General features: G+C 36.5%; 1 protein-coding gene across 1 annotated transcript in view; it reads right to left on the bottom strand.

Moving 5' to 3' along the window:
* Positions 1–25,619, bottom strand: part of hob (bridge-like lipid transfer protein family member hobbit) — an 844,941-nt gene that overhangs the window by 588,785 nt on the left and 230,537 nt on the right. Inside the window, exon 16 of the mRNA XM_090409957.1 lies at positions 18,404–18,766. Coding sequence (XP_090266083.1) covers positions 18,404–18,766 — 363 coding nt within the window. The remainder of the gene's footprint in view (positions 1–18,403; positions 18,767–25,619) is intronic.

Genomic DNA, 25,619 nt, shown 5'->3' with positions numbered 1-25,619 from the left:
ATCACTAGCACACAACTGAAACATTTCCCCTGCATTAATCTTATAAAAACCTTTCAGTAATTTAAATGTTTCTATCATATCCCCTCTTCCCTGCCTATCAACCAACTTCTGCAATCCACAAGCTCTCAATCTATCAATGTAGGGAGCATTTTTTACATCACTCACCAACTTAGTCACTCTTCTCTGAACCCTCTCCACAGCCTTCTCATCTCCAAGGAATCCAGGTGACCAGACCTGAACACAGTAATCCAAATGTGGAAGTATCAACACATTATAAAGGGGAATAATAACCTCTTTATTTCTGCATGTCAGTGTGTTCCTCAACAACCAAGTAATCCTATGTGCAATCTTGGACACCTTAGCAATGTGTCCTCTGAGCTTTATCTCCCTATCTACCAACACCCCTAAGTCCCTAGCCTCATCAATCTCTTGGAGTACTGTTCTTCCATCGATGTAGTACACAGCTGGTAATCTTTTAATCCCAAAATGCATGACTTTACACTTTTCCACATTGAACTGACATCCATTGCCTTTTGCCTATTCTACCAGCTTATTTAAATCATCCTGCAAACTTTCAACATCTGCTTGATTTTTTATTGTGCTACCCAACTTTGCATCATCAGCAAATAACTGAATATCTCCCTGTAAGCCATTTCCTATATCATTTATATACAAATTAAACAACAATGGCCCAAGCACAGAGCCCTGAGGCACACCACTGGTCACCTGCCGTATCCTGGACTCGACTCCTCCATACACCACCTTCTGGTATCTCTCCCTCAGCCATTCTCCTATCCATATCACCAATTTAGTATCCATTCCCATCTGCTCCAATTTTCATAACAGTGTTCCATGGGGTATCCTGTCAAAAGCCTTAGCAAAATCCAGAAGTACCACTGGTTCCTTTGTCCAACTCAGATGTCATTCTATTATGAAAAGTTCATAGATTGCTAAGGCAGGATCTACCTTTAACAAAACCATGTTGGCCTCTATAGAGTATCATATCCTGATCTACCCATTCTTGAATTTTGTCTTTAACCAACTTTTCCAATACTTTTACCACTACTCCTGAGATGGTGATTGGTCTGTAATTAACTACCGCAGTTTTAGAGCCACCCTTATGCAAAGGAACCACTTTGCCTAACTTCTACTCCATAGGGACCATACCAGAGTTCAAACTTAAATTAAATATCCAAGTAAGAGGGGCTGACAATTCATTTGCACATTCATGCAACACCCGAGCTGATATTCCATCTAAGCCTACAGCAGTGTTTGCATTTAAATTTTGCAATATATTTAATACCTCTGATTCTTTAGCTTCAATTCTCACATTAGGTATTGCTACAGGTATAGAGATATCCTCACTTGGGTGATAGACTTTTGAAAAGTGATCACTCAGTAACTATTACATCTGATTTTGTCACCTCAATACCATCATCACCCACTAAAGTTATCCTTCCGAAGTCATTCTTCCTTTTACTTACTACATAGCGGAAGAACTCTTTGGGATTACCCTTGATCTCTTTGGCTAAGGACTTCTCATAATCTAATTTAGCTTTTCTTACTATGCTGGTAACCTTCCTAGCTTGAGCCTTGTACTGCTCATGGGTGTACTGATCATCTTTCTCCTTGTAAATTCTCCATAACATTTTCTTTTTTTGCAGATCAAGCTTGATACTACTGCTCATCCATCTAACGCCTGCCTTGTTTGACTTCCTGACCATGGGGACACAATCTGATATTGCTTTCCTCAGATACCTGCTGATTTTATCCCATGCACTGCTAACATCTTTCCCCTGCAATATTTTCTGCCATGGGATGGCTGCAAGCTCACTCTGAAGCTTGTTATAATTGCCTAACCTGTGGTTCCGTATACCCCTTCTTAACAGAAAAATCCACAGATTTTGCAACCTTCCAAGTCAATACCACATGATCACTTTCACCAATTGGAGATAACGAGGACACCTTACTTATGCATATATCCTCTAAACAAATAACCAGGTCCAACACTCTCACACCACGTGTCGCTTCAGTTATGTGCTGTTTCAAGTAATTATCTCGTAGATGTATGAACTCCATTTCCTTTTTGCTACGTGATATTTAATCCTTCCAACTGATATCACCATATTGAAAATTTATTTATCACTAGGTTAGACTATAATAGATTTAGTTTAATCCTTTATCCCAGTGAGAGCAAACAAAGTTTGCGCCTGAAAATATCTTCAGGACTAAATATAGTGTTGTACTATCTTATCCAGTAAGTAGTGCAACACCAAGGCAACTCGTGGCAAAGGTGGAGCAAGCTACCAGGCACTTCTAACCCAGTATCTCCCATAATGCAAAACACATTTCCTATGTGGATATGTATACTGTTATGCATTAAAGGGATTGGCCATCTACCCAGACTAGTTTCGACCTTTATTGAGGTAGAATGGGAGTTCATGTCTCTCATCATTGGCCTTTGGAGAATAAAGCATGCTGAGGATCAGCAGACAGTAAAAGATGAGGTCTCTTCAGTGGGAGCCAGGCCCAGAGCTGGAGATGCCAGGCAGAAGCAGTAGCAAGTCATCTGTGCCTATGGGAGTTGCCAAAAGGTTTATCACCTTTTTTAAAAATTACTCTGGATTTAGAGAAAGATGTTGAAAATTTATTTATCACTAGGTTAGACTATAATAGATTTAGTTTAATCCTTTATCCCAGTGAGAGCAAACAAAGTTTGCGCCTGAAAATATCTTCAGGACTAAATATAGTGTTGTACTATCTTATCCAGTAAGTAGTGCAACACCAAGGCAACTCGTGGCAAAGGTGGAGCAAGCTACAAGGCACTTCTAACCCAGTATCTCCCATATCTCCCATAATGCAAAACACATTTCCTATGTGGATATGTATATACTGTTATGCATTAAATTAAAGGGATTGGCCATCTACCCAGACTAGTTTCGACCTTTATTGAGGTCTCTTCAGTGGGAGCCAGGCCCAGAGCTGGAGATGCCAGGCAGAAGCAGTAGCAAGTCATCTGTGCCTATGGGAGTTGCCAAAAGGTTTATCACCTTTTTTAAAAATTACTCTGGATTTAGAGAAAGATGTTGAAAATTTATTTATCACTAGGTTAGACTATAATAGATTTAGTTTAATCCTTTATCCCAGTGAGAGCAAACAAAGTTTGCACCTGAAAATATCTTCAGGACTAAATATAGTGTTGTACTATCTTATCCAGTAAGTAGTGCAACACCAAGGCAACTCGTGGCAAAGGTGGAGCAAGCTACCAGGCACTTCTAACCCAGTATCTCCCATAATGCAAAACACATTTCCTATGTGGATATGTATACTGTTGGGTAGATGGCCAATCCCTTTAATGCATAACAGTATACATATCCACATAGGAAATGTGTTTTGCATTATGGGAGATACTGGGTTAGAAGTGCCTGGTAGCTTGCTCCACCTTTGCCACGAGTTGCCTTGGTGTTGCACTACTTACTGGATAAGATAGTACAACACTATATTTAGTCCTGAAGATATTTTCAGGCGCAAACTTTGTTTGCTCTCACTGGGATAAAGGATTAAACTAAATCTATTATAGTCTAACCTAGTGATAAATAAATTTTCAACATCTTTCTCTAAATCCAGAGTAATTTTTAAAAAAGGTGATAAACCTTTTGGCAACTCCCATTGGCACAGATGACTTGCTACTGCTTCTGCCTGGCATCTCCAGCTCTGGGCCTGGCTCCCACTGAAGAGACCTCAATAAAGGTCGAAACTAGTCTGGGTAGATGGCCAATCCCTTTAATGCATAACAGTATACATATCCACATAGGAAATGTGTTTTGCATTATGGGAGATATGGGAGATACTGGGTTAGAAGTGCCTGGTAGCTTGCTCCACCTTTGCCACGAGTTGCCTTGGTGTTGCACTACTTACTGGATAAGAGATAAGATAGTACAACACTATATTTAGTCCTGAAGATATTTTCAGGCGCAAACTTTGTTTGCTCTCACTGGGATAAAGGATTAAACTAAATCTATTATTATTATATTATATGATATCACCATAATTAAAATCCCCCATAATAATCACTAAACCTGCACTCATTGCACTAATTTGCTGATGCATGAATTCAGTATCTCCCCCTTACTCCCTGGCCTATAGCAGCATCCAACTGTATATTTGGTTGCATTGGTCACTATTTCACACCAGACTGCCTCAAATGAACTCGCATTCACACGTCTATCATCTTGATATACTACTTTCTTTGGCTAATATTTTATATCATCATCATCAAATTCCTGCCATGTACCCTCAAGGGGTGTACAGGATATGAGAGTACTACATGAAAAAATTACATCATTACTAACTTCCTATCTACAATTTTCCTCCAAATCAGTCTGTTACTTGTCAAGACTCCAACATTATCAGATCTTATATTTCTATCGTCTAAGGCACTTTGTACCATATCAATCCACCTATATCTTGGTCTTCCTCTGGGTCGTTTTCCTGCCAACCTGGCAGAGAACACTTGTTTTGCTAATCTTTCCTCTCCCATTCTATTTAAGTGACCATACCATCTGAGATTAGCTCTGCTAACTCATTCCTGGATGCTGACAATGTAAAGTTCTTTCCTAATATCCTCATTTTTAATATGATATTGCCATTGATGCCATCTGTTCACGCCTCTAATCTTTCTCAGGACTCTCATATCTGCGGTCTCTAGTCTTTGGTCGAGTGTTTTACTTCTGAACCAACTCTCAGATCCATAAGTTAAAATTGGTTTGAACACAGTCTTGTATACAGCTAATTTAGTGTTCCGACTAATTTATTTCTTATTCCATATGAATTTATTCAATTGACTTCCCACGATACCAGCTTTGCTGATTCTGTTGTCTATTTCTATATTTAGTTTACCATCTTCAGTAAAAATTGTGCCTAAGTAGCTGAAATGTTTTACTTGTTCCACAGGTTCTCCATTCACAACACAGTTGACATTTTCAATGATTCTGCCTATTTTCATTGTCTTTGTCTTTTTATTGCTGACCTTCATACCATATCTATTACAACAGCTATTCAATTTAGTCAGAGAATCTTGCAGACTTGTAGCGGATTTATTTAGAAGTATAACATCATCCGCATAAAGCAAAGAGCTGACATTAACATTTCCAATTTTGATATCAGGTTTAATACCACATTCCTTCATAATGTGATCCATATAGATAATGAATAACAGAGGGGATAATGTACATCCTTGTCTCACACCAGATTTAACATTAAACCATCTTCCTGTACCTCCTTCAATTCTAACTGCTGACTCACAACTCAAATAAAACTAAGTATTGCTTGATATAATGCCCCATTGACACCATATAACTGCAGCGTATTGAATAGCTTCTCTCTTGGCACCTTGTCATATGCCTTTTCCAAATCGACAAAACTTAAATACAGATCTTTGTTATATTCCCATGCTTTCTCGACTATTTGTCGTAAAGTGAAGATCTGATCCTGACAGCCTCTATTTGGCCTGAATCCAGCTTGTTCTTCACCAAGCTTTTCTTCCACAATTCTTCTCAACCGTTTCTCAAGTATTCTTGCATAGATCTTGCCAGGAACACTCAGTAGGGAAATACCTCTGTAATTCTCACATTCAGTTTTATTTCCCTTTTTATATATGGGTACTATGAGAGCTCTACTCCAATCATCGGGAATTCGTCCCTCTGTCCAGGCTTTCTGAACTATGCAGTGCAGCCACTGTAAGACTCTTATACCACCATACTTCAGCATTTCTGGTCGAATATCATCTACTCCTGCTGCCTTTCCACATTTCAAGCCTTTGATGGCTTTTTCTACTTCAAGTATGGATATGTATTCCTGACTGCATGCCTGGTCAGTGTTTTTTATCACTGTGCTGTCATCACTGCTTGTTTCATTTAGCAGTTTTTCAAAGTAATTACTCCATACTTCAAGGATATCTTTTTCTCCTGTTTTCATTTCACCTTTATCATCTCTAATTCCTTTTACAGCACTCTTTCCTCCATTCCTAAGCTTCTTCAACAACCTCCAGAATATTTTGCCACCTTCTTGATATTTATTTTCTATATTCTTGCCAAAGTCCTCCCATGACTTTTGTTTAGCTAGTTTTACACACTGTTTAGGTTTCTTACATTTGTCTCTGTATTCTGTAAGAGTAAAAGCTGACTTATTTGCCAGGAACTTTTGATATGCTTTCTTCTTTTCCTTCAGTGCCTCTTTAACTTCCTGTGTCCACCAGGGAGTTCTGATTTTTTTATCCTTGCACAAATATTTTATATATATAAATAATATTTTAAAATATTAATTTCGCCTATTACCGAATATCACATAATTTCCTGATTTATAATAATCACCACATAGTTTCGGTATCGAAAAATTAAAGTATGTGGAACAATTACTACAGAAAAATAACAAATTAAATAAAAACTGTACCTATGTTTCATAACAGTTTTCAGGTGTGTGATAGTGATGCAACGGGGTGGGGGGTTAAACTATCTGAGTCGAAATAAAGTTCAATTCTATTGTAAAAGGAAATGAAATTTCATATTTGATATACATATTTTGAATGATAAAATTAAGCAAATATATCGCTTACTTTAAAAATTGGAGAATAACATATCTGAATTATGCAGAAAATATCTACATATAAATTTAAATCATAACTGTTAATTTCATTTTGTAATGACCAATTATACAAGGAAACCAAGAAAATGAAATTACAAAGAACAGTAGATTACTATATAATATAAAGAAAAAATTTAGTGATATGATTAAAGAATTTCATGTTATTCTCTATAAAGCAAAGTTGCTCAAGCGTGTCCTAAAGCATATCTGTTAAGTATTATTCGATTTCGATGGTTTTGTACAAAAATAAAAATAATATAATCTGGAACGTCGGCAGCCGGTTTTCTTTTCTTAGTGAAAGAATATTTCAAATAATTATTGTGAATTAATTTCTCCGAGAACAAAGAAAAATGTTTTGTCTAGTAAGTGATTAGAAAAAAATTAGCGCAAAAAAATTAAACATGAAATTGGTTCTCCAAGGTAAGGCAATATTTAAGTGAAGAAATTATGCAAGATCTTTATTTTGTCCAGATATTAAAATTGTATTGTACAATAAAAAGAGAAAACAAAAATATAAATAATTTCGATATTTTTAGTCTATCCTATATACCTAAGATCTTGTTACCCAGCATAGAACAAGGAAGTGCGTTTCTTGTTATATGGCAACTGAGAGGCAGCTACGAATGTGAGATAATCTAACTGTTCTCTTCAGTGTGAGGGTTTATCACACCTCCTAATCGACATGACGGTCAAATTGCACTTTTTATCCCGGTTCTTTCAACAGGTGAGCTGAATCATATCCAGATTTAGCTGGATGTCTACAGACGTCCTGGCCGTTTGGGAGGTTAACAATGTAATTATTGTAGATAAGCTTATACGTTGGTTAGACAAAGCTGCTATTTTTTTTTTTAGGAAATGACACTGTAAACTAGATTATTAATTATAAACATTTTAATTAATAACTACCTATATTTCAGCACTGTTACATTGCCATCTTCAGGGATCATAAAACAATGATATGTGCATGCAGGCACTCACATAAAGCAAATGAGGCTGAAGAAAGGCAACAGAAGTTGGTGCTAAGGCTGTAAATGGTGTCCCCTCCAGTGGGCTAAATTGGGTTGTCTTGGCCATTTAGATGACGATCGTAGAATGTACACTTCTCAAATTTGGGGCAGTCTCGTGCATTCAAATTTGTTGAGGTTTGGAAAGTTTTTAAGAGATGAGGCAGATTCAAGAAATAGTCTTCCATACTTGTACTTGCTACAGTGAAATAAAGTGACCCTCTTCCAGCGTATCCTGTGGTGGGTGTCCAAAGCATGGTCAGCAAGTCCTGAGTGTCTGTATTTGTAGAACAGGATGTAGTCCTTGTGATTCAGATATCCTGATACTTGCTGTCCTACCTGTTTGGCTATAGTAGCACAGTTTGCAACACTGCAAGGGACCTGGTACACTCCAAGCTGGTCTGGGGGAAGTGGCTAATCTTTGGTAGGGCAGATAAAATATTCCCATTTCTAATGTGATTTGTAACTGGTTGTGAGGCCATATTTCCTTAGCATTTTTATTAACTTTTCGGATGTACCTCAGATATATGAATGGCGACAGATTTAGAGTAATCTCTGCTTTAAAAGAGGAGAGGGATTATGGTTGCCTGGTTTAATATTTTTTTGGAGGTTGTAGCCATTAGATAAGAAGGTGTTAAGGATATGGTCAAGCTCAGTAGTTAGGGCATTGTTATCTGAACCGATTAATTTTGCCCTGTTATATAGGGTTTTTATAATCCCATCTTATTGGGAAGGTGGGTGACTGCTTTCAAATGTATCTAAGTAAATATGTAGGTTTCCTGTAAATGTATAAGTCCAGGGATTCAACAGGCTGGTGTGTAATCAGAGTGTCTAGGAAAGGGAAGACTGCTATTGTTTTCCTTTTCCAAGGTAAACTGGATCCTGGGGTGCTGATTGTTTAAGCGTGTGGTGAAACTGTGGAGTATATCCAGTCCATGTGGCCAAAACCAAATGAAGAACACGTCATCCATGTAGTGTAGCCAGACAGTGGATTTATGTGGGCCATAGTTTAAGGCCTTTTCTTCAAAGGTCTCCATAAAGAAGTTGGCCCGGGGTGGAGAACCCATGGCTGTCCCCTCTATCTGTTTGTAGAATTTTCCTTGCCAAACAAAATAGCCTGAGTTCATGGCGAGCTGAAATGGGGCTAAGATATCAGGAAGAAATTTGGCTTGGATGAAGTCTAAGGTATCTTTGAGTAGGATATTGGTGAATAAGGAAGAGATATCAAAACTGACCATTGTGTTAGAGTGTGAGGTTTTCTCATCATCATCATAATCATCATCATCAAATTCCTGATTGTACCCTCAAGGGGGTGTACAGGATAGGATAGTACTATATGAAAAAAATTACATCATTACTAACTTCCTATCTACAATTTTCCTCCAAATCACTCTGTTACTTGTCAAGAGTCCAACATTATTAGATCTTATATTTCTATCATCTAAGGCATTTTGTACTGTATCAATCCACCTATATCTTGGTCTTCCTCTGGGTCGATTTGCTGCCAACCTGGCAGAGAACACTTGTTTTGCTAATCTTTCTTTGCCCGTTCTGTTTAAGTGACCATACCACCTGAGATTAGCTTTGCTAATGCATTCCTGGATGCTGACAATGTCAAGTTCTTTCCTAATATCCTCGTTTTTAATATGATATTGCCATTGATGCCATCTGTTCACACCTATAATTTTTCTCAGGATCTCTCATATCTGCGGTCTCTAGTCTTTGGTCAAGTGTTTTACTTCTAACCCAGCTCTCAGATCACTAAGTTAAAACTGGTTTGAACACTGTCTTGTATACATCTAGTTTAGTGTATCGACTAATTTCTTTCTTATTCCATATGAATTTATTCAACTGACTTCGCACCATATCAGCTTTGCTGATTCTGTTGTCTATTTCTATATTTAATTTACCATCTTAAATAAAAATCGTGCCTAAGTAGCTGAAATGTTTTACTTGTTCCATAGGTTCTCCATTCACAACACAGTTGACATTTTCAATGATTCTGCCTATTTTCACTCTCTTTGTCTTTTTATTGCTGACCTTCATACCATATCTATTACAACAGTTATTCAATTTAGTCAGAGAATCTTGCAGACTTCTAGCAGATTTATTTAGAAGCTATAACATCTTCCACATAAAGCAAAGAGCTGACATTAACATCTCCATTTTGATATCATGTTTAATACCACGTTCCTTCATAATGTGATCCATATAGATAATGAATAACAGAGGGGATAAGGTACATCCTTGTCTCACACCAGATTTAACATTAAACCATCTTCCTGTACTTCCTTCAATTCTAAACTGCTGACTTACAACTCAAATAAAGACTAAGTATTGCTTGATATAATGCCCCATTGACACCATATAACTGTAGCGTATTGAATAGCTTCTCTCTTGGCACCTTGTCATATGCCTTTTCCAAATCGACAAAACTTAAAAACAGATCTTTGTTATATTCCCCATGCTTTATCTACTATTTGTCGTAAAGTGAAAATCTGATCCTGACAGCCTCTATTTGGCCTGAATCCAGCTTGTTCTTCCACCCAGCTTTTCTTTCACAATTCTTCTCAAACCGTTTCTCAAGTATACTTGCATAGATCTTTTCCAGGAACACTCAGTAGGGAAATACCCTCTGTTATTCTCACATTCAGTTTTATTTCCCTTTTTATATATGGGTACTATGAGAGCTCTATTCCAATCATCGGGAATTTCGTCCCTCTGTCCAGGCTTTCTCTGAACTATGCAGTGCAGCCACTTAAGACTTTTATACCACCATACTTCAGCATCTTTCTGGTCGAATATCATCTACTCCTGCTGCCTTTCCACATTTCAAGCCTTTTGATGGCTTTTTCTACTTCAAGTATGGATATGTATTCCTGACTGCATGCCTGGTCAGTGTTTTTTTACCACTGTGCTGTCATCACTGCTTGTTTCATTAGCAGTTTTTCAAAGTAATTACTCCATACTTCAAGGATATCTTTTTTCTCCCATTTTCATGTCACCTTCAACATCTCTAACTCCTTTTACAGCACTCTTTCCTCCATTCCTAAGCTTCTTCAACAACCTCCAGAATATCTTACCACCTTCTTATTATTTTTTTTCTATATTCTTGCCAAAGACCTCGTATGACTTTTGTTTAGCTAGTTTTACACATGTTTAGCATTCTTGCATTTGTTTCTGTATTCTCTAAGAGCACAAGCTGACTTCTATTGCCAGGAACTTTTGATATGCTTTCTTCTTTTCCTTCACTGCCTCTTTTACTTCCTATATCCACCATGGAGTTCTAATTTTTCTATCCTTGCAGACAACCTCACCACATGCCCTTCTCTAGCTGAATCAATCAGGGTTTTCTTCAAGGCTTGCCACTGAATCTCCAAGGTTTGATTCCTGTTCTCAAACTCTTTCATTTTTTCTTCAATAATCTTTGTGTATTTTAGTCTACAGTTGACATCTGAGAGCTGCTCAACTTTTATTCACGTTAAAACTTTCTTACATGTTATTCTTTTCAATATGAAATTCAATTTTATCCTGTTCAAGACTAAATAGTGATCACTTCCGATTTCAAATCCTCTGTACATTCTGGTGTAGGTTTCCCATATTTGAGGCAGTCTCATCTGTTCTTATGTTATATATATATATACATCATCTGTTCTAAACTTATCTGTTCAAATGACAATGCCCTAACCACAGAACTAAACCACATTCTCAACACTTTTTCAACCAATGGCTAACCTCCAAAAATACTCCTATCTCAGTATCTCCCATAATGCAAAACACATCTCCTTGCAGATATGTATAATGTTATGCATTAAAGGAAGGTCCACTACCCAGACTAGTTTCGACCTTTATTGAGGTCTCTTCAGTGGGAGCCAGGCCCAAGTGGAGATACCAGGCAGAAGAATTAGCAAGGTCATCTCCTCCTATAGGAGCTGCCAAACGGTGTGCCACCTTTTAATTAAACAAATTCATCTTGGAAGAAGAAAAAAAACAGCTGCCTTCCTTTCTTAGACACAATAGTCACCCACCAGCCTGATGGAACCTTGGTTTTCTCATTCTATAGAAAACCTGCCCATACAGGCAGATACATTCACCAACAATCCCACTACCCTTCCTCACAACAATATGGTGTCATTAAAACACTACACAACAGGGCTAAACTTAGCTGTTCAAATGACAATGCCCTAACCACAGAACTAAACCACATTCTCAACACTTTCTCAGCCAATGGCTACACTCCCAAAACAATCCAAAAAATATTGAAACCAATAAACCACAACCCCACCCTCATAACAAGGATTACTCTAAATCATCCATCACCATACCCTATATCAGAGGCACCTCGGAAAAAATTACAAAAATCCTAAAAAAACACGGCTTAACTTCTTGTTACAGACCATATAAGAAATTGGCATCCCTTATCCGCACCACTAAAGACCAACCTCCCCCCCCCCCCCCAAACATACCTGGTGTATACCAGGTCCCTTGCAACTGTAAGTTGTCCTACTTTGGCCAAACAAGCAGGACAACCAATATCAGAATAAAACTATTCAGAAAAAGACTATACATGGAATCAGCCTCAGCCCTAAGAAACAATCCAAACCTCAATAAATTTGGCTGCATGAGACTGCCTCAAATTTGGGAAACCTACATCAGAAGACCTCAGCCCAATCGCCCAAGAATACCAACATTGCCCGCTAGGGGACACCAGTAGAACTTTAGGAGAAAGTATAGCTTCCTGCTTCGTCCTCATTTATTGTTTGCTGTGCCTGCGTGCACATGTCTTGCTCACAAGTTCCTGTTGAAAATGGCAACATGACGTTGCCGAAATATTGGGTTTGTATTAAAAAGTTATTTTAATGTATCCTAGTCTACATTGTTATTTCCCTAAACTATTTAGTAATAATGCATAACCAATGTGTAAGCCTTTCCACTAGAATCTGTACATTCTGGTGTCCTGCACCAGGGAGAAAACATCACTATCAACAATAACATAGTCAATGAGACTTTTCTTATTCCTTGCCTCTTCTCTCCATGTGAATTTGTGCAAATTTTTATGTCGGAACATGGTGTTAGTAATAACCAGTCCATGTCCTGAGCAGAAATCCAACAGGAATTTGCCATTATTATTAGCTTTGCTCTTTTCTCCAAATTTTCCCAAAATATTTTAGTATGTCTCACAATCAGTTCCTACTCTGCTATTTAGATCCCCCAACAAGGACCAACTTTTCCTTTTTCATTGTGTCAGTTGCTTTTTCTAAAGCCTCAAAAAATTCCTCCACTTCTACCTTAGTAGAACCTTCTGTGGGACCATAGGCACAAATAAGTCTCATTGTCTAGTTCCCCATTCTCATATTTGCCCATATTACTCTACTTGAGACTGACTGCCATTCAAGAAGATTAGCCTCGTATTTTATGTTGAATACTATGGCTACTCCTTCTTTTCCTTGATTGTCATTGCCTGAATATAACATTTTGTATTTATTGCTCAGAAAGATCTCACCGGTTTTTGTCTTTTTTGTTTCAGTCACCCCTATTATGTCGATCTGGTACTTATCTAATTCCTCAGCTAGCTCCATTTCTTTGCCATTCAGGCTTCTTATGTTGATAGTACCGATCTTTAACTCTGGTGATGTTGAGTTGGGGTTTATTTTCAGATTTGTTCGAGTAGCTGACTTTTCGCTGTTTGCCCTGGTTCCCTGGAGAAAACAACGGGGGCCTTGTTTAACCGGGTGACGCCCCAGCTGGCATGAAATTTTGTCATGTTGTACCATCCTTTTTTATTTTGGTTTAACCAATAAGAATACAATTTGTTCAGCTAAATCCGAAATTGTCAGCCCATCCTCGTTCGTTCAGTATCCAAGTAGATACCCAACAGGGTGCACAATGAGAAGGTGAGGACTAGACATTAGGTCAGAAGCCCTGGTTGGTTCTCAGCATTCCTTTAAAGGCTATGTGGAGGTCTCCTCTCAGTTATACAGCTTTGATCTTTAAGCACCCCTGTGAGTGGGCTGAGTTTTTTTATGCATGAAGGTATATTGCAAGTATATTATGCAAGCACTTTGGCTAAATGTTTAGCTAATTATTTATGTGGAAGAATCAATGTCATCCACAATGGGACATAATGGTACATTTTGTTTATGGATTTTTGGTAATCCACATATCTGAGGTGGGAGGTCTAGAGTTAAAAGGTTTTAGTCTTTTGTCACATCCACAGGCTAAGAGATAATCTTTAATGGTACCTGTGGCACGACTATAAACAAAAAATTATACGATAACCAACATAGCATAATTTAACATAGGTGCTATAGCATAATTTAAACCTTTCTTTAGTATCGAGATATGCATTAACCTATCCAACCACGCTTTAAACAAAGATGAAATCTTGATACTAAACAAAGGTTTAAATTATGCTATAGCATCCAGATCGATAAACAAACTTGAATTTATTTGTAATATTGAAAGAGGCCTAAGATTCATCCAAATAACATAGAAGAAAAAATACGTTTAGAAACCGCCAACATTTTAAATCATAACAAAACAATAATAAGCATCCTAACCAAACACGAAGTAACAGCGATGAAATCACTAAAGTCAAATCCAAACATCGTAATAACTAGAGCAGATAAAGGAAGTGCTACCGTTATTTTAAACCGAACCACTTATGTAGAAAAGATGAATCTGCTAGTCTCAGACAATAACACATACCAATTAGTTAACTACAACCCAACCAATAGAATAAAAAATAATACAGAGAAACTACTTAAGTCAATTACCATATGGCCTGAAGATACAGTCAAAAAATTATTTCCGAACTATGCTCATTCCCAAGAATTTACGGACTACCGAAAATTCACGAAGAAAACATACTGCTAAAACCTATAGTTGAAGGGATAGATAGCCCAATTTATCACTTACCTAAAAAATTAGCAGCAACGCTCAAGGAGTTGGTAGGTCATTCCCCCTCCTATATCAAAAACACACAACACTTCATAAACATTATCAAAGACATTAGATTAACAAAAGACGATTTATTAGTCAGTTTTGACATCTCTGCGCTCTTTACGAATGTCCCAATACTTCTTTTAGAACAAATTCCCTCCATATATCATGCCGTTCTTTGCGCATGTATCACGTTCTGGTTATTTTGTATGGCAAAACGCTTTCTACCTACAAAAAGAAGGCACAGCCACGGGCTCGCTATTATCCCCATGATTGCTAACTTTTACATGGAACATTTTGAGCAACTTGCTTTGGGTTCCTCCCCTTTAAAACTCAAAGTCTGGCTTAGATACATTGATGATGTTTTGGCAATCTGGTCCCATGGCCGCCAGACACTAGACACATTCCTTAGCCACCTAAACAAACAACACAAATGCATACAATTCACAATTGAGATTGAAAAAACAGAACACACTTACGTTTCTAGATACACTTGTCACACATCTACCTTCTGGCAATCTTTCCTTCACGGTTTACCAAAAACCGACACATACTGGCCAATATATATATATATATATATATAAACTCCTACCACCACCCAACACAAATTCTAGGTGTTATCAATAAGCTAAAAATTAGGGCTCTGAAAATCTGCTCCAGTGAACAGGCAGTGAAAGAAGAATTTAAAGTGATCAGCAATACTTTCCAAAAAAATGGGTACAGCCAAAACACTATTAACAAAATTCTCTAAAAGACCTCAATAAAAAACAAAGACAAACCAGACTACAACAAAACTATAACCATTCCCTACATTAAAGGGACATCAGATAAAATAAACAGAAATACTACAAAAATATAACCTCAAACCACCTTTAAATCCCATGCAAAATTAAAAAGCTTACTCAACTCATCCAAAGACTCCCCCCCCCCCCCCCGCTGGCCCGCCCTGGAGTATACCGTATTCACTGCGCTTGTAACATATCATATATAGTAGAAACAGGATGCACAATTCCAATCAGACAAAAAGAACATAAATATCACATTAAACATAATAATTATGAAGTTGGCCTTTCTGATCATGCCCTGAATACCTTACATAGAATTGACTGGAAAGCACTAGTTGTCTATATCAACCAAAACCTGGTATGAACACAAATTTAAGGAAGCTCGTGAGATCATTATCAACCACCCCAATCTGAACAATAATGAAGGTCTAAAAATCACATACATATGGAAGGCATATATTTGACCCACGGAATCTTCCTCTCTATGAACAACTATAAACAGGACTGTAGTAAATCCATTATCGTAAATCAAAAATAACAATTGTAATACTAAAAATAGGACATTACTGTTACTGAAAGAAAACTATCTATAAGAAAAAAAAATGTTTATTCATGTTATCTTAAATTAAATCTAGCTTGATGTAATTTATAATTTTTTTTTTTTTCACTAGAGGTCATGCCAGTAGAATAACATGTATCAAATCATCATTTCTCTAGCTTACGGTTTGTAATGCAACTCAGCTTGTCTTGTATATTTGTGTATGCTCCAGATGATGATCTTGATATGAAGATCGAAACGTCGGGATAATAAAAAGAGTTAGTTATAACATGGTTGTAAAAACCATAATTTCGAAAATGCATCTGATAAGATACTACATGGGACCCTATTCTGTAAGCTGGAACAAATGGGGATGGACATGAGGCTGGATTTTTCTATCAATGAAAAGGTAAGTGATGACCAGTGGTGAGTTATGGAGTCTTATGTAGGGTCCTGCTGTTCAATTTGTACACTAATGACACTGAAGATGATCTGAGGGAGAATTCCTAGTTGTTTGTCAATGATACTACAGAGGGTAGGGCAATGATTAATAAAGATGATATAGATGCCTTCCAGCATGATTTGAATACACAATGTATGCGAAGGATAACAGTTACCAGTTGCAATGCAGTAAAGTGTAAGGATATGTGCTTTCAGCTTAAAAGATTGCTAGTTGTGTATTAAACTGATGAGCCTAGAGATTTGGGCTGATGGTGGACAGGGAGATGAGGCCAGTGAACAGCTCACAAAAGCAGACAAAATAGCCAAAGAACTGCTCTAATATGAAGAATCATAATGACAAAAAAAGATAAGGAGATGATTATACTACTTTTTTTTATAAAAGAGAGCTTGTATCTATACTGCTGTGTACAGATTTAATCTTGGATTTCTTGGGAATGAGACAGAGGTTGAGCAGATTCAGAAGATATTCTGTGGTGTGCTCTTTAAAGAGAAGACTAAAGGTTTGTAGGTTACATAGTTTAGTTGACATAAAAGGTGAAGAGAGGGGAGTTAAATATATGATATAAACATAAGTTGCTAAATGGGTTTTATAGAGTGATTGCTAAAGAAATTTTTTCCAATACATGAATGGATGGAAAACAAATCTTAGAGAGAAAGGTTCCGTGGGTAGAATATGTGCCTTTGAATCTTAAAAATCCCAAGCATATTTTCCATATGCTTGGGATTTTTAGACCATCATTATTGTTCAGATTGGAATGGTTGATAAGAACCTCACAGGCTTCCTTAAATTTGTGTTCATACCATGTTTTGGTGTGATGTAAACAACTGGCGCTTTACCAGTCAATTCTATGTAAAGTGTTCAGGGCATGATCAAAAAGGCCAGCTTCACCATAGTTATTATATATAATCTGTCGTTTATGCTCCTTTTTTCTGATCAGAATTGTGAGTCCAGTTTTTCCTATGTATGGTATGTTGCAAGTGCAATAAATATGGTATACTCCAGGGTGGGCCAGCGAAGGGAGTGGGTCTTTGGATGAGTTGAGTAAGTAAGCTTTTTAATTTTGCAGGAGGTTTAAAGGTGGCTTTGAGGTTGTATTTTTGTAGAACTCTGTTTAAAGTAGAAAGTAGGTAGAAACAGAGTTTCTACCTACTTTCTAAATGCGCAAAGAGTGCCATGATATCTGGAGGGAATTTGTCCTGTAAAAGAAGGATTGTGTCATTGATTGGGACATTTGTAAAGAGGGCTGAGATGTCAAAACTGACTAATAAATCATCTTTTTCTAATGTAATGTCTTTGATTATGTTTATGAAGTGTTGTGTGTTTCTAATATAAGAGGGGGAATGACCTACCAACTCCTTGAGTGTTTCTGCTAATTTCTTGGCTAGGAGTTAATTCGAGCTGTCTATACCTTCGACTATCAGCTGGAATCTTAAATCTGTGTTTTGTTTATGTATTTTTGGTAGACTGTAAATTCATGGGGAACGAGCGTAGTGTGGAAGTAGTTTTTTAACTGTGTCTTCCGGCCATGTAGTAATAGATTTAAGTAGTTTTCCTTTTTTATTCTATTGGTTGGGTCGCAGTTAACACGTTGGTATGTACTACTGTCCGAGACTAGCAGATTCGTTTTTTTTTTAATAAGTGGTTCAGTTTAGAATAACAGTGGCACTTCCTGTATCAGCTCTAGTTATTATGATGTTCGGATTTGATTTTAATGATTTCACCACTGTTAATTCGTGTTTCATTTAGTTATTTGTTTTTGTTTTCTTGTGATTTATATTTAAAATGTTGGCAGTTTCTAAACATATTTTGTCTGCTATGTTATTTGGAATGAACCTTAAACCTCTTTCAATATTACAAATAAAATCCAGTTTGTTCATCTAACTGGGTGCTAAGGAAAAATTTAGACTTTTGTTGAGTAGCGAGAGTTCATCTCTGTTTAAGGTATAGCTGGATAAATATAAAATTTATTAAGAATAAATAAAAAATTAAAAAATATGCATTTTTAATAATTTAAAACAAATCAGCTTACCTGTTCAGAGAGTGCAACTGGCACAACTTTACATCCTTGAAGATATACAGCAATATTTTCTAAGCCAACATGTAAATTTCCAGCATCCATTCTAATCAGAAGATTCCTAGTTGTTTCACTCAGAGCAAAAATATTAATATTTTTTAATGTGAAATTTGCTATGCAAGAAGACCAAAAAGATGACCCCATGTAATCTGACTTGTATTCTATGGTATTTTTTTTTGGCAGAAGTTTTATTGTGTTACTTTTTGATTTCACAAAAACATGTAGCTCCTGAAGTAGGTAAGAAAGCCTTGGACTCCATTCAATTCTAATGTTGTTAATTGTACACCAGATACTTGGTTTTACTGAAATATTCTGGATCTAGCAAAAAAAAAAAAAAAAAAACATTTGTTGACATTTCCAATTGCTAATATGATACAAATAAAATCACCACTCTTTAAGGTATACAATTCTATTCATAGAAAAATTTTTTCACTCGAAATAAATTATACTAGATAAGAAAAGATCCAGAGTATCTTAATAATATGTAATACATTATTTTGCTGTTTCTATAGGGAAAAGATAACTTCTAACTGAAAAACATGCTAAATCAGCCAAATACTGAACAATACCAAATATTCAGCACATTCCTAATTTCGATTCAATCAGTAAACAAATGATGTTAAAAATACTCAATTAGTATGCCATATCCTGGAAATAATCAAAGCAATAGCAGAACTACAGCAGAGAGTAATACCAAAACTAATCATGCACTACTATGAGAGCTTTCCTATTACCACTGGAGTTCAGGGAGACTCTTGCTCCATATCTTTTCAGCATTATTACCTTTGAAAATGTATTCAGACTCGCAGGATACAAATATGGAATAACTTTCTTTTAAAGATTCAGCAGGACAAACCCATATAAGCAGTCTCTGTTTGCAGATGGTGCTGTATTGATTGACTGACTGACTGACTGACTAACACTAAGACTGCCCAAAACCACTTAGATTTATGTAAAAATGCAGCACTGATATCGTGTTGGCAGTTAACAGCAGTAAAACTAAAGTCCTAAAGAATAGAGAAGAACACCTTCTTGAAGAAGTAAAGGACTTTCAGTACCTTGGTTACTGCTTGATACTCTAATAGACATAGGGAAAAGAAAACACAAAACTCTTCAACTGCATAAAAGTAATTAATATCTGCAAATCCAATCTCATCACCACAAGTACCAAAATTCATTTGTACAAAACTCAGTCAAGCCATAATTACATATGGTGCTCAGACATGGAACTTGGAACAGAAACTTAGACATCCACCTTCACTTATGTTTAGTTTTCTTGCTCACTCCAGGTCAACTAATGGGTACATAGGAAGAGGAAGACCAAGCAAATAGTTTTAGGAATACATAAGCAAACTTCTCTTTGAAGATCAGGCTCATGAACCATCTTACATTTACTATTTAGTAGAAAACAGAGAAACCTGGCTTACTTCCATCTAATATACTTTAACTCCATGAGTTTTTGCAAGATGAATATTTCTGTATACATTTTTGCTATTCACACATGAATAAATTATGATGATGCTTGGGTAAAGGACTAAAATAAGAATATAATCTCTTAAGTGATTGTCTGAAAATAATAGTGGTGGTGCTAAGCAGTAGATGGCATTGGTGTAGATGGTGAAGGTAGTTGCAGTTGGTGGAGATGGAGAGTTGTAGAGTAGCTGCCTTCCCTCAATGAGTCTTTGGACTCCCTGGAGGTGTTATGTAATAATAATAATAATAATAATAAAAAGGGATAATTCAATCAGGCTACAATTCTGTTTTCAACTTTTTCAAAGTATAGATGAAACTAAAATGTAATGTAAAAGCTAAGACTAAAATGACCTTGCCTAAATAATTCAGCTGAGATTATCATCATCATCATCAAATTCCTGCCATGTACCCACAAGGGGTGTACAGGATATGATAGTACTACATGAAAAAATTATATCATTACTAACTTCCTATCTACAATATTCCTCCAAATCAGTCTGTTACTTGTCAAGACTCCAAAATTATCAGATCTTATATTTCTATCCTCTAAGGCACTTTGTACCATATCAATCCACCTATATCTTAGTCTTCCTCTAGGTCGTTTTGCTGCCAACCTGGCAGAGAACATTTGTTTTGCTAATCTTTCCTCTCCCATTCTGTTTAAGTTACCATACCACCTGAGATTAGCTCTGATAAAGCATTCCTGGATGTCGACAACATCAAGTTCTTTTCTAATATCCTCATTTTTAATATGATATTGCCATTGATGCCGTCTGTTCATGCCCCCAATTTTTCTCAGGACTCTCATATCTGCAGTCTCTAGTCTTTGGTCAAGTGTTTTACTTCTGACCCAGCTCTCAGATCCATAAGTTAAAACTGGTTTGAACACTGTCTTGTATACAGCTAATTTAGTGTTCTGACTAATTTCTCTTTTGTTCCATATGAATTTATTCACTTGACTTCCTACCATACCAGCTTTGTCGATTCTGTTGTCTATTTCTATATTTAATTTACCATCTTCAGTAAAAATCATGCCTAAGTAGCTGAAATGTTTTACTTGTTCCACAGGTTCTCCATTCACAACACAGTTGACATTTTCAATGATTCTGCCTATTTTCATTGTCTTTGTCTTTTTATTGCTGACTTTCATACCATATCTATTACAACAGCTATTCAATTTAGTCAGAGAATCTTGCAGACTTGTAGCAGATTTATTTAGAAGTATAACATCATCCGCATAAAGCAAAGAGCTGACATTAACATCTCCAATTTTGATATCATGTTTAATACCACTTTCCTTCATAATGTGATCCATACAGATAATGAATAACAGACCGGATAATGTACATCCTTGTCTCACACCAGATTTAACATTAAACCATCTTCCTGTACTTCCTTCAATTCTAACTGCTGACTTACAACTCAAATAAAGACTAAGTATTGCTTGATATAAAGCCCCATTGACACCATATAACTGCAGCGTATTGAGTAGCTTCTCTATTGGCACCTTATCATATGCCTTTTCCAAATCAACAAAACTTAAATACAGATCTTTGTTATATTCCCATGCTTTTTCGACTATTTGTCGTAAAGTGAAGATCTGATCCTGACAGCCTCTATTTGGCCTGAATCCAGCTTGTTCTTCACCAGGCTTTTCTTCCACAATTCTTCTCAACCGTTTCTCAAGTATACTTGCATAGATTTTGCCAGGAACACTCAGTAGGGAAATACCTCTGTAATTCTCACATTCAGTTTTATTTCCCTTTTTATATATGGGTACTATGAGAGCTCTACTCCAATCATCGGGAATTCGTTCCTCTGTCCAGGCTTTCTGAACTATGCAGTGCAGCCACTGTAAGACTCTTATACCACCATACTTCAGCATTTCTCATCAAATATCCTTTCCACATTTCAAGCCTTTGATGGCTTTTTCTACTTCAAGTATGGATATGTATTCCTGCCTGCATGCCTGTTCAGTGTTTTTTACCACTGTGCTGTCATCACTGCTTGTTTCATTTAGCAGTTTTTCAAAGTAATTACTCCATACTTCAAGGATATCTTTTTCTACAGTTTTCATGTCACCTTTATCATCTCTAACTCCTTTTACAGCACTCTTTCCTCCATTCCTAAGCTTCTTCAACAACCTCCAGAATATTTTGCCACCTTCTTGATATTTATTTTCTATATTCTTGCCAAAGTCCTCCCTAACTAGCTAAACAAAAATGACTTTTGTTTAGCTAGTTTTACACAGTGTTTAGCATTCTTGCATTTGTCTCTATATTCTCTAAGAGCACAAGCTGACTTATTTGACAGGAACTTTTGATATGCTTTCTTCTTTTCCTTCACTGCCTGTTTAACTTCCTGTGTCCACCAGGGAGTTCTGATTTTTTTATCCTTGCAGACAACCTCACCACATGCCTCTCTGGCAGAATCAATCAATGTTTTCTTTAGAGTTTGCCACTGAATCTTCAAGGTTTGATTCCTGTTCTCAAACTCTTTCATTTTTTCTTCAATAATCCTGCGATGAGTCTACTGACTCCATGGAGATACCCGTAATAATAATAATAATAATCTTAGTGTATTTTAGTCTACAGTTCACATCTGAGAGCTGCTCAACTTTTATTCGCTTTAAAACTTTCTTACGTGTTATTCTTTTCAATATGAAATTCAATTTTATCCTGCTCAAGACTAAATAGTGATCACTTCCAATTTCAAATTCTCTGTACACTCTGGTGTCCTGCACCAGGTAGAAAACATCACTATCAACAATAACATAGTCAATGAGACTTTTCTTATTCCTTGCCTCTTCTTTCCATGTGAATTTGTGCACATTTCTATGTTGGAACTGGTGTTAGTAATAACCAGTCCATGTCCTGAGCAGAAATCCAACAGATATTTGCCATTATTATTAGCTTTGCTCTTTTCTCCAAATTTTCCCAAAATATTTTTGTATGTCTCACAATCATTTCCTACTCTGCTATTTAGATCCCCAACAAGGACCAACTTTTCCTTTTTCATTGTGTCAGTTGCTTTTTCTAAAGCATCAAAAAATTATTCCACTTCTACCTTAGTAGAACCTTATGTGGGATCATAAGCACAAATAAGTCTCATTGTCTAGTTCCCCATTCTCATATTTGCCCACATTACTCTACTTGAGACTGACTGCCATTCAAGAAGATTAGCCTCGTATTTTGTGTTGAATACTATGGCTACTCCTTCTTTTCCTTGATTGTCATTGCCTGAATATAACATTTTGTATTTATTGCTCAGAAAGATCTCACCTGTTTTGGTCTTTTTTGTTTCAGTCACCCCTATTATGTCGATCTGGTACTTATCTAATTCCTCAGCTAGCTCCATTTCTTTGCCATTCAGGCTTCTTCCGTTGATACTACCGATCTCTAACTCTGGTGATGTTGAGTTGGGTTTTTTTTTCAAATTTGTTCCAGTAGCTGACTTTTCGTTGTTCGCCCTGGTTCCCTGGCGAAAACAACGGGGGCCTAGATTAACCGGGCGACGCCCCAGCCGGCATGAAATTTTGTCATGTTGTACCATCATTTTTTATTTTGGTTTAACCAATAAGAATACAATTTGGTCGGCTAAATCCCAAAATTCGAACCCATCCTTGTTCATTCAGTATCCAAGTAGATACCTAACAGGGTGCACCACGAGAAGGTGAGGATTGGACATTAGGTCAGAAGCCCTGGTCGGTTCTCCGCATTCCTTTAAAGGCTATGTGGCGGCCTCCTCTCCGTTATATAGCTTTGACCCTTAAGTACCCCGTGAGATTAGGAAATTTTAAATATATCCAGCTAATATTTTAATATAAAGAAAAGTAAATAAAAAAAATGCAGATTGCATTGCATAACATGCAAATAGTGCCGATTTGAAAACCTTGTGTTTCAAAAACAATACTTTATTTAAAAAAAAACAAAAAAAACTAGATTATTTTGGAAAGTAAGAAAAATTACAGAATTGGCATTTTTAAAGATAATGCTTTTAATAAACTTTCATTGCCACTGATATCTTTAAAACTTAATTTACTCTAGGAAAAGAGCAGTTGAGAAGGGGGGAGGAGCTCTTCTTGGAAGTCATGGAAAGAGCTGGGAGTGAGAAATAGATTAATTATGGAGAGTGATGGGTGAATGAAATGTACCAATAGAATGTATTGTGGATGCCAAAAGTGAGAATGAGATGAGGGTTCAATATGATAAGTATGTTGCTTGCTTAAGAAAATCTTTTTGTGGATGAAACTGTAATAATAAAGACAAAATTTACCATCAATATTTCTGAGCAGTGTTTAAATTATTATTGAAATACAAAAATATATTGTTAAAAGTAAAAACTTTCCCATAAAAATTTAGCAATACCAAAGCAAAGAGAAGGCAATCCTTCAAATTATAGAACTTAATACAAACGAACTACTGTAACTTTACCAAATTACTTGAAAGTTCTACCTGAAGAGCCCAATAGGAAGAGTGCAAAGGAAAGAACTGAAGCAAACCATCCATGCAGTCTGCAGGAATTTTTATAGTGAAAGATATAAAACAACAAATTTTATAGTGAAAGTCAACTGTAATGTCACTGTCTCTAGTCCTTGATAAATTATTTTTTAATAAAACTTGCAGATCCATGCAAATGGTGTGAACACCATCATATTGCTAATGACTCACACATGAAAGGCCACAAGACTTACAGCATATTACTGTTATATATGAGCAAGAGGCAAGAAAAAAAGAAGCAATTTGGCTCTTTGCAATCTGTGCAAATAACCTTGTTAACTTTGTTGTTGTTGTTTTTTTTTAACAGCTGAAGGTGGTATTCTTTGAGGAAGGCAGAGTGGGTGTGAAGCTGATCCCAAAAACAGAAGTAGATGAAAGAGGAAGCAGAGAAGTTGCTTCAGCAAATTTCATGCTGGACCGTAAATGGGTGGTGGTTAGCAGCAGCAGTTGTTCTTATGATTTTGGAAGAAAGTGGAGGCATGATACCAGCCAATTCAGTTGAGAATTGTCCATGGAGGTATCTGCCTTATACCCACCTACCTGTAGAACAGGTAGGTATATATACAGGTAGGTAGGTATATATATAAGCCAAAAATGAAACATCTATGGGAGAACTTGATCATAATAGAGAGATAATTTATTAACTGGATTGCCTTCTAGACAGCATTAAGCAATCTTAGAGAGAATTTCAGTGTACCATCCAAAATATGTGAGAAATTTCCATGGACGTATTTGAGATTTTTATAGAGTTAGCAGGTGTAAAGGTGTGAAGTAGTGTCTTGAGCAGAAAAGTATAGTACACTGATTATTTTTAGCAGCTGCAGAAGTTATAGTTGAGATGTGTTTGTGCTAGGGAGGTCAGTCCAAAAAGAGAAATTTAAATGTGCTTAGATATGTGGGTATTATTGAAAGTTAAGGGAAGGAATAAGAGATCTTTCTTGTGAGAGATCACACAGGACTAAGTTTTGGCATTAAAATCTATAAGCTTGTCCTTATTCCATTGAAGTACTCCAGGGAAATAAGAGATCTTTCTTGTGAGAGATCACACAGGACTAAGTTTTGGCATTAAAATCTATAAGCTTGTCCTTATTCCATTGAAATACTCCAGGGAAATGGCGTTCAGACGTTGGTCATGGTAGATCTTGAGGGTTATAACAACTGGGAAATACAAGGTTTATCAAATAAAAAGGAGGAATACA

This window comes from Typopeltis vanoorti, chromosome 20 (genome assembly GCF_054136105.1).
Source record: "Typopeltis vanoorti isolate ZY-2024b chromosome 20, IOZ_Tvanoo_1.0, whole genome shotgun sequence".
NCBI classification, from domain to species: Eukaryota; Metazoa; Arthropoda; class Arachnida; order Uropygi; family Thelyphonidae; genus Typopeltis; species Typopeltis vanoorti.
Note: the sequence above shows the minus strand (reverse complement) of the source record. Positions and strands in the feature narration are given on the sequence as shown.